This window comes from Berghia stephanieae, chromosome 13 (assembly GCF_034508935.2).
Source record: "Berghia stephanieae isolate SIO BIC M18660-M18661 chromosome 13, UCSD_Bste_1.3, whole genome shotgun sequence".
In the NCBI taxonomy this organism is placed as follows: Eukaryota; Metazoa; Mollusca; class Gastropoda; order Nudibranchia; family Aeolidiidae; genus Berghia; species Berghia stephanieae.
Window position 1 is genome coordinate 11,881,004 of NC_088372.1, and position 14,524 is coordinate 11,895,527.

General features: G+C 36.8%; 1 protein-coding gene across 1 annotated transcript; it reads left to right on the top strand.

Moving 5' to 3' along the window:
- The first annotated feature begins 3,803 nt into the window (after positions 1 to 3,803).
- LOC144958877 (uncharacterized) lies at positions 3,804 to 13,530 on the top strand. Its single transcript, XM_078891131.1, has 4 exons — positions 3,804 to 3,997; positions 6,433 to 6,538; positions 10,865 to 10,986; positions 12,929 to 13,530. Exons 1-4 carry the CDS (start codon positions 3,943 to 3,945, stop codon positions 13,138 to 13,140), a joined length of 495 nt encoding a protein of 164 aa, XP_078747257.1. The 5' UTR covers positions 3,804 to 3,942; the 3' UTR covers positions 13,141 to 13,530.
- Positions 13,531 to 14,524: the final 994 nt, after the last annotated feature.

Genomic DNA, 14,524 nt, shown 5'->3' on the forward strand with positions numbered 1-14,524 from the left:
TTAATCTATAACCACAATGTATTCATCACGAATCTAGTTACATTTCCTGTCCATGCTTATTTCGTTGTCTCGTTCTTCTATCATTGATTATTTCCCCTTGTATTGGGGTGTCTTATATAAAAGCAATCCTTTACCCGAGTGCAATTGACAGACACTCATAATCAAATATAACTTTCTTCAAGGACCGGTACAGCCAACCTTCCCCCCAGCTACACGCCTATTTACTCTCTATATCTCACCCACCTACTCACACTCACTCTCTCTCTCTCTCTCTCTCTCTCTCTCTCTCTCACACACACACACTCACACACATACAGACACAAACACATACGAATGTCTGTTCCAAAATTAATAAATAAATGCCAGAGGTTCAAAATCCAGAAGTCGTCTGGTCCAGTCAAAAATAGCAATGAAATTATGGAGGACGGCCCTCTAAAAATAGTAACATGGGCTGCGTCTGACTGGGACATAACAATTCCCATGAGTAATTTGATTATTATTATTATTATTATTATTATATATATATATATATATATATATATATATATATATATATATATTTATATATCAGTTGACTTCAACAAGTAACAACACACAACAAACCAAACTCATGTAACACACAGTCCTGACGATGGCTGGAAAGGCCTGAAACATCGATGTGGACTGAATCCAACATTGTGTTAAATATTAACATTCTGACATTCTGTCAGGGTGCTCAGATGTAACACGAGTACATGACCGGTGATAACGTTGTCTCTGTCAGGAAAAAAAATATAATATCGCCTTACAGGCATCATGCTAATTGTTGTTATTGGCTAGGGATCCTGATCACATATGTGAAAAAGTTCCAGCCAGCACGAAGAATAAAAAGTACCGATTTTCTTGTTTAGAACCAAGCTGTTTTGCTGGGCGGACGTGACATCAGACTATTGAATCCAATTACTACTGAGGCACGTTTGCAAGTTTGCCGGATTACATTCCAAGTTCTGGGGAGAAAAAAAAGCCCCGAAACAAACACGAAAAATCCCGAAAGTTTGAGTTGTTTCTGAACTAAGAGAAACCTTATTTTGACGTGATTGTTTGTGAATCTTACTTCACACCAAAACCGACGTCATTTACAAATCTGATAACCTAAATTGTTATAGACCGACGTGTACATGTATGCAGGTCTGACATCCGAACCCACGTATGGGCCTAGTTTAACATTGATGTAAAGGACAATATTTTGCGTCATTTTATTGGTAGATTTTCATTACAACAATGAGCCCAAAAGGAATTGGGTCATCAGATCTGCAAATAAATGCACGTTGTTGTGGACTCATTGTTGCAAAAGAAAAACACTCAAACCAACGCAATATGTTATGTTAGATAAACAATCTTCATAATACACCATAGGTTTAATTTGACGTGTACATATGTGCAGGTCTGATACCAGAACGTCCTAATGGGCCTAGTTTAACATTGCTGTAATGGGCAATGTTTTGCGTCATGTTTTATATTTCAATTACAACAGTGAGCCCATTTGGAATTGGGTTATCAGACTTGCAAATAAGTGCAGCTCGGTTTAATCACATCATTTTTGTAGTTTCGCCTCATAAAATTTGTCTACCCTAATTTACATTAGGCGTTATTACGGTTTTCCGACAGAGACAACGCTGTTAAAGGCCAGGAATTCATTTTACACCTGACTACGGTGAGAGCATGTGAGTAAAGAGTCTTTTCAAAGGACTCAACCATACGCTGAGCGAGGCTCTAATCCAGGACCTTCCGATCTGACAGCGAGTGTCATACAAAAACACCACATAGCCCCTGGTTTGACGATGATGTCCATTCTATTTAAGAGGGAACGGGTGGCTGACCATATAGCCGCTGGTTTGACAATGATGTCCATTCTATTTAAGAGGGAACGGATTGCGGACCACATAGCCGCTGGTTGGACGATGACGTCCATTCTGTTTAAGAGGGAACGGATTGCGGACCACATAGCCGCCGGTTTGACGATGATGTCCATTCTATTTAAGAGGGAACGGATTGCGGACCACATAGCCTTGGTTTGACGATGATGTCCATTCTATTTAAGAGGGAACGGATTGCGGACCACATAGCCGCTGGCTTGACGATGATGTCCATTCTATTTAAGAGGGAACGGATTATGGACCACTCTTCTTTCGTCAGGTTGCTCCTTCTTACCAGTGGCATTTTGCATCGTTTAACTTTGTGAATTGATATTGCGATGCAATCTTCCAGAGTCTCACATTTGCCAGTCTTCCGCGTCCAAATTCTTTGTTAATTTTATTGAATGAACGAGGCAAAGGAGTCGCCGTCGTCATTGTCGCCTTGTGGGTCTTGATTACTAGATTAGGATTCAACAGTCATGACGTCACTTCCTTCGTAATGACGCATAGTAACTTAGTAACTGGTTCTAAACTATCGGAACAATGGCGGACGCCCTTATGCAATACTTCTCCTTTGAGCATAAATGTGTATCCAGAGGAGAAAAACATTATAAATCTGATCATGTTTTGATTTTTATACATTCTGATCACATGACATCTGAAAAAGTTCTAGCCAGCATGAAGAATAAAAAGTACAGATTTTCTTTGTTTAGAACCATGATGGCCGCCGTTGCTGGGCGCGTGACATCAGACTATTGAATCCAATTGTCGCCGTGTTGGTCTTGATTACTGGAATTGCCGAAGTGAACGCGGGAGCGTACGATACGCATAGATAAATTAGATGTCAAAATGGCATTTTACAGTTGGAATAACAAAAAAAAATGTGTTTTAGTTTTTTAGTTAGTTCAAAAAATCGTATTCACTCTCTCCTCATTTAAACACAAAAACCTTACCCAAGTCTCATTAGAAGAATTTAATATTTTACATTAACTTCATTTAATAATAATAATAATAATAATAATAATAATAATAATAATAATAATAATAATAATAATAATAATAATAATAATAATAATAATAATAATACTAATAATAATAATAATAATAATAATAATAATAATAATAATAATAATAATAATAATAATAATAATAATAATAATAATAATATATCTTTATTGTCCCCAAAAAAGTGGCAATTTGTCATTTGGTTACACATTTATAACAATACAATATTGACATAGACACACTCACACAAGATGCACACTAGTAACATGATAGAAAAAAAACAAACATTTATAAGCATCAAAACCACACCGAAATAATACCAGTTTAACGTGTTCTTGTTTGCAGGTCTGATAACCTAAATTGTTATGGGCTCATTGTTGAAATGGAAATATACGCCCAAACCAACGCAAAATATTGTCATTGAAACAATGTTAAACTCAACCCATATTTGCGTTCGTGTATCAGACCTGCAAAAATATGTGCGTGTTGGTCACTAATTGGATTTAATAATCTGATGTCACGTCGCCCAGCAACGGCGGCCATCGTGGTTCTAATCAAAGAAAATCTGTACTTTTTATTCTTCATGCTGGCTAGAACTTTTCATATGTCTTGTGATCAGAATGTGTAAAAGTTAAAACATGATCAGATTTATAATGCTGTTTTCCTCTGGATACGATTTTATGCTCGTCGGAGAAATATTTCATAAGGGCGTCTGCCATCGTTCCGATAGTTTAGAGCCAGTTACTAAGTTACAGTGTGTCATTACGAAGGAAGTGACGTTACGACTGTTGAAGCGTATTTATATGTTTATAACACAAGACTGACGCAGAAAATCACATATTCCATAAATCCGATTTTGTTTTTTTATCTCTTTTTTTCTTCTTCCTTTTATCGTCTACAGAGTTGTCGCTGCTGTTTGGCTGGTCTGGTCTGGGGGAAAAAGACAATCTAATTTATATAGAATATAGTGTGGGCCAGAGAGAAGAACGCAAGGAAACCAAAGGAGATACTAATAGAATCAAAGGCGTGGCTGGAGTTGGAGATGATTCCGTCTTCTATATATTGCTTGTTGTTGTTGCTGCTGGTTTTATGCCGACGTAAGTAATTTAAAAGTAACAACAAGAGATGAAGTGAGTATTCGGTACTTTTTATTCTTCATGCTGGCTAGAACTTTTTCACATATCATGTGATCAGAATGTATAAAAGTCAAAACATGATCAGATTTATAATGTTTTTTCTCTAGATAGCTCATACGGTAGAGTCACGCTCTCCTCGGCCAGGCGGAGTTGTCTTAACAGTAAGGTCGCGGGTTCAAGCCCCCATCACCCCGCGAAATTTTTATTCTCTGCTGTTGTCTTCTGGCCCTTTTTACTACTCACTTCATCTCTCGTTGTTATCAACATAAGTGCCTGCTCCACCCACTTTTCTAACTTAAAAGTAGTAGTCCTTCAGAGCCATTCGCCCCCATGGAGTCGGGCTGTATCCCGGTTTCTATAGCGTGAAACGGACAATAGCAATTGCTTGCTATCCTGTGGATAGGACGCTAGTCTTTCGCGAGGTACTTTCGGCCAAATCTAACAGACTCAGCTACCCATTCACTGCTGGGTGGACAGGGGCGGTCATAAAAAAAAAATCTGGACTGCATCCGTGATCGATCTTGGTCCCTTTACGTGTGAAGCGAGTGCTCTATCAACTGGGCTATCGGGAACCCCAGCCTACGTAAGTGAATGTAACCCATCGCCTCAAATAGGCGTTGTGTCCGGATGAATCATTTGTAAAGAAAAGAAAAGGAAAAAAGGGGATTATTTAAAGTTAAAATGTCTAGAACTGTAAAATCTTAGTTTATGTCATTTTGAGAAATTATAGATTTTTCATCTCCTCATTCGGCGTGTAATTTTTGCACGTTTGATAACCCAAATGATTATTGAGCTTATTTACGATCTTATTTATTGAGATTTTCTATATAGCGCAATATCCACTAAACATGCTCAAATCGCTTTACAAGGGGTCCTTCTCCAACAGAAATACTTAACATTTAGGACGGGGCATATTAGGGGAGACAACGCAGTTAACACACAGGTACTCATTTTACACCTGAGTACGGTGTGAGAATGTGAGCAAAGAGCATTTTCCAATGACTCAACAATGCGCCGAGCGAGGCTTGAACCCAGGAAAACGAGTATCATACCAAAATTCCATATGGGAACCAGCATTCGTCACCAGCTTCTCAGGCCGACCGAGAACCGCATCAACTGATTTCACAAGAAATCGAATTCGCTTCTTTGAATATCAGCCACAGATCCAGTGGTGATGAGTTTGTCAGGACAAGTTCTGATCGTCTTAGCATCAACTTGAGCAGGTCTTCTTTTAAAGGTTCTTTGCCGTCTTTTGACTTGAACAACAGATCTCCAAACATTGTAACATGCCGCAACGTGTCAACAGGAATCACCCATATTGTCCAAAGTGGGAAAATTGGGAGTTAATGATATTGTCCAACGAAGAAAATGGAAGTGCCCGAAGCGGGGCTCGAACCCAGGACGTTCCGAGTCACAATGCAATGCCTTAACAATTCACTAGGTCAATTCGCCCCTTATAATATTGTACTAAGACATATTTTAAAATCTCAAATTTATATTGGCGAGACGATGATGTGGTGAAAAACCAATAGCCTACGGATGTAAGGCCATTGGTATGAATAAAGTTTTTTTTTGTTATCAGAAGTTGTGATGGTTTAACACGAATAGACTAATTTTCGAATATTGTACAACTTCAAAATTATGTTGAGTCCAAATCAAAAGTGACTCCTTATTTTCTCATAATTTTTTGCGCGTTGTGGCATATGGCGTACATTGTGAAAAGTGATTTTTTTCTTTAACAGGATTTTGGTGTATCAATATACAATTCTTTAATTTCTTTGTATTTATTAAACGATATATTTTTATCGTGTCCAATAACACTTTGAGCGTTCAAGTATGTGTTATTGCACGATATAAATAACTCGTTTAATAGATATAAAGAAATGAAAGAATACGTTTATTCCACCCCTCCATGTAAGATCGTCAAAAATTTCGTGACCAGTTGTATAGTAGTAGTGCTTTTATTCGCCATAATTTCTATCTTTCTTCATGTGCCTAAATGACAATTTGACCAAAAAAAAAAAAAAAAAAAAAAAAAAAAAAAAAAGAAAAAAAAAAGAAAAAGAAAAACTTTGGATGTGCACCAAAACATTATTTATAATTGCCAATCAGCTGTCTTTTACACCATATTTCACACGAATAAAATGTGCGCAAATATTCTGCAATCGTTGAATAAAATTTTTATTCTCAACATCATGTCTCGTTCTACATCTTACGTTTTGCTGTTGGTCAGGGACCCTTTGTAAAGCGCTTTGAGCACGTTTAGTGGATATTGCGCTATATAAAATGTCACGTTTTAAATAGAAGCGTATGGCTCTTAACACCAACCTGATTCTTTCAACAAGTCAATCAGACATGTTACGATAAATTAATATTTGCTGGTTTTTTTTCCTCAGAGACAGTTGTCCACGCCAGAAATGCTTGTGTACAGGGAATTGTAGAGTGTACACAGGGCATGCGCAAACGGGATCTGACCGTGAGTTCCGCCAAGCATCCTTGTGGGTATGTAAAAATAATAATAATAATAATAATAATAATAATAATAATAATAATAATAATAATAATAATAATAATAATAATAATAATAATAATAATAATAATAATAATAGTAATAATAATAATAATAATAATAATGATATAATAATAATAATAATAATAATAATAATAATAATAATAATAATAATAATAATAATAATAATAATAATAATTATAATAATAATAATAATTATAATAATAATAATAATAATAATAATATATTTGTTGAAAGGGAGAGGGAGAGAGAGAGAGAGAGAGAGAGAGAGAGAGAGAGAGAGAGAGAGAGAGAGGGGGTGGCGAAGAAAGATCGATAGATAGAGAAAGATAGATAGAGAGAGAGAGAGAAAGATTGAGAGAGAGATAGAGAGAGAGAGAGATTGAGAGAGAGAGAGAAAGATAGAGAGAGAGATAAAAATAGATAGATAGATAGAGAGAGAGAGAGAGAGAGAGAGAGAGAGAGAGAGAGAGTTAACAATGTATATTTGTCTTTAATTATCCATCCACGCCTGGAATCTTAGCCCCCTACGTAACTCTAACCCACACAAATGTTCGTGCAGGTCTCTCTCTCTCTCTCTCTCTCTCTCTCTCTCTCTCTCTCTCTCTCTCTCTCTCTCACCAGCACCGATGTTGTGGTTTTTGGTGGAACTAATCGGAAAAATCGATTACATGAGCCAAAAGGATAAAGGAAAATACTTGGGCTGGTCTTTATAATATTTCATTTTTCTGCTTCCTCGAAAAAAAAAATATTGCCTGCTTGCTGAAACCGGAAGACTAGATAATGAAATGTAAATAGAATAAAAAATATGCGGTTTTTAAGAAGCACGTTTTTCATTATTTTACTATATTATGCTGAACCAATTAACTGCAGTATTCTGGAAAAAACACGTTATTTTAAAATTTGGCCTGAAAACTCGTCCTTCAAATATCAATTGATTTATATTGGAAAATAAACCTCTCAAACCTGAGACTTTGCGAGGTCTTAGGTTTGAGAGTTTTTACCAAGATGAGGGTCATTTCAGTTGATCGATATTCGAAGGACGAGTTTTCTGGCCAAATTTTAAATACGTGTTTGTTTCCAGAGTACAGCACTTAACTGGTTAATGTGGAGAAGAAATGACAAAAAACAACATGAGCTTGAGCTTTCATATATTATCGCAATTTCCTCTCGCTCTAAACGTGCTCAAAGCGCTTTACAAGGGGTCCCTAGCCTACAGCAACACTTAACATGTAGAACGGGACATGACTCGGACAGAGACAACGCTGTTAACAGCCAGATACTCATTTTACACCTGAGTACCGTGACAGAATGTGAGTAAAGAGCCTTTTCCAAGGACTCAACTTTGCGCCGATCGAGTCTGGAACCCAGGACCTTCCGATCCGAAAGCGAGTGTCATACCACTAGACCACATAGCCGCACAAAGGTGGGTATGAAACAGTGCCGGACAAGGATATGGTGTCACGTCTGACTGGTAATCAATAGGTATAAGATTTGGTCGCCAGGCAGATTTTTGGGAGATTGTATAATTTTTTTCTTGACTTTTCCATTCTTTAAAATAAAACCCCAAAATTTGAGCATTTAGCTAGCTTTTATAAAGGGCAATATCCACTTAACGTGCTCAAAGCACTTTACAAGGGGTCCTTAGCCATCAGCGACGCTTCTCATGTAGAACGAGACATGCCTTCTGTTAGGTGATAATATTGCAATTTTAAAAATTCAGACAGAGACAACGCTGTTTACGGCCAGATACTAATTTTACACCTGGGTACGATGACAGAATGTGAGTAAAGAACCTTTTCCAAGGATTCAACTGTGTGCCGCTGAGAGCGGGACTCGAACCCGGGATCTTCTGATCCAAAGGCGAGTGTCATACCACTGGACCAACTTACCGATTTCTTCTTTGTTTGTTACTGTTTCATACGCTATTTCACATTTTCTGTTCATAATCAAACCATTTTATTTCTTACCGTAGATAAAGCAAACACTTAAATTCAACAACTGTCTCATGCTATTTTTGCGATGAAATATAACACCCATTACAAAAACAAAATGAAAGCAAAACGAAAAAACAAACAAAAACAAACAACTCAACAAACAAACAAAAACAGACAGAACCCTCCCCCCCCCTTAAAAATAAATGAACAGAACGACAACAAATAAGAATTAAAAAAATAAAATTTAAAAAGTAAAAACAAACAAAGCAAAACGAAAAGGGGATGCTATGAAAAGAGTACAAAATGATAAAAGCACGCAAAAAAATTTAATGGAAGGAAATTTAATGTAATCTTCTTTATTGAAAGAGACAGACAACATTGATTCAGAGGCTCAAGAAATATCAAAGTTTGATCATTAAGATATGGATGGTAACCCCCGTCCCTTCCCCCTCCAACGTCTTTGTTGATCAAACTAACAGTACATAGTAGCGTATGGATACATCTCCCCACGCTGGAAGTTTCCAGACAGTCTTTAGTCTCGTCACCGCACGACTTGAGGACAGCCTCGAAACCTCTCGCCAATCTCGTCACAGGGCGGTGTAGAATTATGCTCTCAAAATAATAATTCTTTGCTCACTGATATAGTGATCTAACCGAGACCTGAATCCTATATAACAACTTATAACGTAATATTGATAGTATGCGCTTGGCTAAGACGCTCACAACATTGCCATCCGGAAGTATAACGGGCCAAAACACAGAACTATGTGTAACCATGAACTTATATAGTCTGATTAAGACAGTTTAGTGAGAATTACTCATAAACATGGATGGCAAAAAACAATAACAATGATCTGAGTGACGTCAACTTCGTTCTATCTATGTGGTCTTGTGGTATGACACTCGTTTTCGGATCGGAATGTCCTGGGTTCAAGCCTCGCTCGGCGCATAGTTGAGTCCTTGGAAAATGCTCTTTACTCACATTCTCTCACAGTACTCAGGTGTAAAATTAGTACCTGGTCGTCAATAGCGTTGTCTCTGTCGAAAATACAGGTGTCATGTCTCGTTCTACATATTTCGTGTTGCTGTTGGTCAGGGACCCTTTGTAAAGCGCTTTGAGCACGTTTAGTGGATATTGTGATATATAAAAGCTCAAGTTGTTTATGTACAGTGTCTTTGCATGGCGTGCCAAGCACATACCGCCCCCGGTAATTAGTACAAATGCATCTCCTAGTAACATCGTATAATATTACTGTTTTCAAAGCTTCATAGACTAACGACATACAGTGTTCTACAGCTAAATTGAACTGCAACCCTTTAATAAAATCAATTTTAAAAAAAATTTCTACAGAGTGATGACAGATTTTACAGAGTGCCTTAGCATGGCGTGCCAAGCACATACCGCCCCCGGTAATTAGTACAAATGCATCTCCTAGTAACATCGTATAATATTACTGTTTTCAAAGCTTCATAGACTAACGACGTACAGTGTTCTACAGCTAAATTGAACTGCAACCCTTTAATAAAATCAATTTTTAAAAAAATTTCTACAGAGTGATGACAGATTTTACAGAGTGCCTTAGCATGGCGTGCCAAGCACATACCGCCCCCGGTAATTAAGTACAAATGCATCTCCTAGTAAAATCGTATATTACTGTTTTCAAAGCTTCATAGACTAACGACGTACAGTGTTCTACAGATAAATTGAACTGCAACCCTTTAATAAAATCAATTTTAAAAAAAATTTCTACAGAGTGATGACAGATTTTACAGAGTGCCTTAGCATGGCGTGCCAAGTACATACCGCCTCCGGTAATTAAGTACAAATGCATCTCCTAGTAAAATCGTATATTACTGTTTTCAAAGCTTCATAGACTAATGACGTACAGTGTTCTACAGATAAATTTAACTGTAACCCTTTAATAAAATCAATTTTTAGAAAAAATTTCTACAGAGTGATGACAGATTTTACAGAGTGCCTTAGCATGGCGTGCCAAGCACATACCGCCTCCGGTAATTAAGTACAAATGCATCTCCTAGTAAAATCGTATATTACTGTTTCCAAAGCTTCATAGACTAATGACGTACAGTGTTCTACACATAAATTGAACTGCAACCCTTTAATAAAATCAATTTTAAAAAAAATTTCTACAGAGTGATGACAGATTTTACCTAGTGCCTTAGCATGGCGTACCAAGCACATACCGCCTCCGGTAATTAAGTACAAGTGCACCTCCTAGTAAAATCGTAAATTACTGTTTTCCAAGCTTCATGGACTAATGACGTACAGTTTTATACAACAAAATTTCACTGTAGCCCCTTTAAAAAATCATATAAGTTATTATTTTTAAATTTCTACAGAGTGATGACAGATTTTACAGAGTGTCTTAGCTTGGCCTGCCAAGCACATACAGTCTCCTGTGAAGTCCATCGTGCAAGATATCAAATATTCCAGATCATGGCCTCTAAAGGAATACATTGCGGTAAAGCAATCAATCATTTGTGACTCATCGCCATAAAACAGTATAAATTTTGTTTAAAAATTGAGTTTTATATAGCGCAATATCCTGATAAAAGTGCTCAAAGCGCTTTACAAGGGGTCCTGGCCAACAGCAACACTTAACATCTAGGAAAGGACATGACGCCCGTTAGGCGATATTACAATTTTTTTGGACAGAGACAACGCTGTTAACGGCCAGGTACTCATTTTACACCTGAGTACGGTGAGAGAATGTGAGTAAAGAGCCTTTTCCAAGGACTCAACTATGCACCGAGCGAGGCTCGAACCATGTTTTTTGATGCTTTATGATTTAATGTAGAAGGATGCGCTTAAAATCATGATTTTAAAATTAGTGAAAGTTTAATATTCATTTTCGCTCAATATTTATATCATATTATTTGAAACTCTAATTATCATATTTGCTCTAAACAATTATTATTGTGACCCATTGACTCGAAACTGTAGGGGTGATCTGAATGCTAAAACTGAATTTGCTGTTTAAAATATGAGACTTGATATTTGTTTATCCAAGTAATTCTTATTAACTTTAATGAATGAATATAATTTCTTAAACTGACAAAAACACAAATTTTACTCTTCTGTGCGGCTATGTGGTCCAGTGGTATGACACTCGCTTTCGGACTGGAAGGTGCTGGGTTCGACCCTCGCTCGGTGCATAGTTGAGTCCTTGGAAAAGGCTCTTTACTCACATTCTCTCACCGTACTCGGGTGTAAAATGTAACATAATAGACTCAAAAAGTATATGGACAGACGCATAAAACTGACACGGTCACAGGTCTTCTCATTTGGTGAGGGGGAGGAAGATGCAGAGCATAATTATTTTTTTTTTAAATTGAGCTTTATATAGCGCAATATCCACTAAATGTGCTCAAAGCGCTTTACAAGGGGTCCCTGGTCAACAGCAACATTTAACATGTAGGACGGGACATGACGCCTGTAAGGCGTTATTTCAATTTTTAGGACAAAGACAATGCTGTTAACGGCCAGGTACTCATTTATTTATACCTGAGTACGGTGAGAGAATGTGAGTAAAGAGCCTTTTCCAAGGACTCAACTATGCGCCGAGTGCGAGGCTCGAACCCAGGACCTTCCGATCCGAAAGCGAGTGTCATACCACTAGACCATATAGCCGCACTGCAGCGATGCAGAAAATACACAACCCATAGAGAAAAGATATGGCCCCCTGAAACCTCTCAACATAAGAAAAAAAAAACAAAAACTTTTCGGCCCGCTAGAACTCAAAAAGACAAGTACCTTCATTTGAAACAGATAGGGCCACTTGTAAATACGAGATCCAAACGCGAACAAAGCGATTTTCATTGAGGGAGTCGTAGTTTGTTCAATAACTCGTTACCTCTTTGTCAAAGTCTTTTCCAATTGCACCCATGATATGAATCATCATCATCATCATCATCATCATCATCATCATCATCATCATCATCATCATCATCATCGTCATCATCATCATCATCGTCATCATCATTATCATCATCATCATTATCATCATCATCATCGTCGTCATCATCATCATCATCATCATCATCATCATCATCATCATCAATCATCATCATCATCATCATCATCATCATCATCATCATCATCATCATCATCGTCGTCATCATCATCATCATCATCATTATCATCATCATGAGACTAATGGAATTGAAGCACTGTAAAAGGAATGATTCTATTCCATAAACATTCCATCTTAATTCACCTTCAATCCCTTTTCTAATTTTACGTATTGTGTAAAAGACATAAACCAAAATGAACACTCCAAACATTCGACATCGTCATCATGAGGACATGCAACAATGACGGAAGTCCAGACAACTTCCTGTTTGTCATCATATATTTAATAACCCATACTTTGTTCTCTTCTTCTCTCCCCTTGTATCCGCTAGATGACGCATACAAAGTAGAACGACTGGATCGGATTTGCAGTTTATCATCTTCCTCATCATCGATATTATCATCATCCTCATTGATGTCGTCATCACTGTTCGACATGCAATGGAAATTGTTCTATGTTCTATTTTCGCCATATTATTTTATGCTATTTTCGACCTGTTGCATCTCAATATGTCTTTGCAATGCCTTCGGCGTTTCACGATAACTGTTTTTTTGTTGTTGTTTTTTGTTGTTGTCTTTTTATAATCGCGAGAGGATTTCTTGAAATTGAAAATATGCATTTTTATATAACATTATGACATTATTATGACATGTTTATACCCCCCCCCCTCTCCTCTCCTTTCTACCCCCTCTCCCTTTATCTATTTCCCTCTTTCTTTCCGTCTCTCTCTCCTCTCTCACTCACTCTCTCTCTCTCTATGTGACTCTCTCTCTCTCTCTCTCTCTCTCTCTCTCTCTCTCTCTCTTTCGCTCTCACTCACGCCCACTCACTCATTCACTATATGTGTATCAATCTGTTTATTGTTACATTTCACCAATCTATCTATCTATCTATCTATCTATCTATCTATCTATCTATCTATCTATCTATTTATCTATCTATCTATTTATCTACCTATCTATCTATATATATATAAGTATATATATATATATATATATATATATATATATATATATATATTTATATTTATATATCTATCTATCTATCCATCCATATATCTGTCTATCTCTTTTCTATCTATCTATCTATCTATCTATCTATCTATCTAATTATCAATCAATCAATCAATCTGTAGAAAGCCTATCGAGTATCCGCCTACCTTTATGTTTTCGCTTATTCGACACACTGGTAGGATCGCTTGATGTTCTTACCCTCTTGAATGCTTTGGAATTTAGTTCTTTTCGTAGGACATTGTGCATAGAAGTTTCCCAGACATCGCAACAAGTGTCTTCTTTAAAGAATTACACCGCGCAAAGACCACGATGATTTGTGTCATATTTTCGCCGATATCGACATTTTTAGGTGGTGTTACAACATTGTATATTATTCAAAAACAGATCATTTTATTAATTTGATATTTTGCAATTTTATTAACAAAGAATAGTTCTAATATTATTGAACATTTTAAAAAGATATCTTTATAACTTTTTAAAACAGAAAGTATTAAACAGCAGGGCGTTTATTTATATATATATAAATTGTCACTCACATTATATGGCCAAGACGTTCGTTTCTGTGGCTTTCGACCACGTCTTCAGTCGGCATAATCTACTGAAGACGTGGTCGAAAGCCACAGAAACGAACGTCTTGGCCATGTAATGTGAGTGACAATTTATATTTTATATTAGCTCTGACCATCATTATCGAGCACTTTCGTACCTACGAGTACCCACCAACACTCATAAATATATATATATATATATATATATATATATATATATATATATGTGTGTGTGTGTGTGTGTGTGTTTATGCGTGTGCGAGAATGTATATTTTGTGCGTGCTTATATCGTGTATTAATATCGTGAATAAAAGAAAGAAAACTGTTAAAATCAATTGACTCAATATCATGAAATGGAGTGGTGAC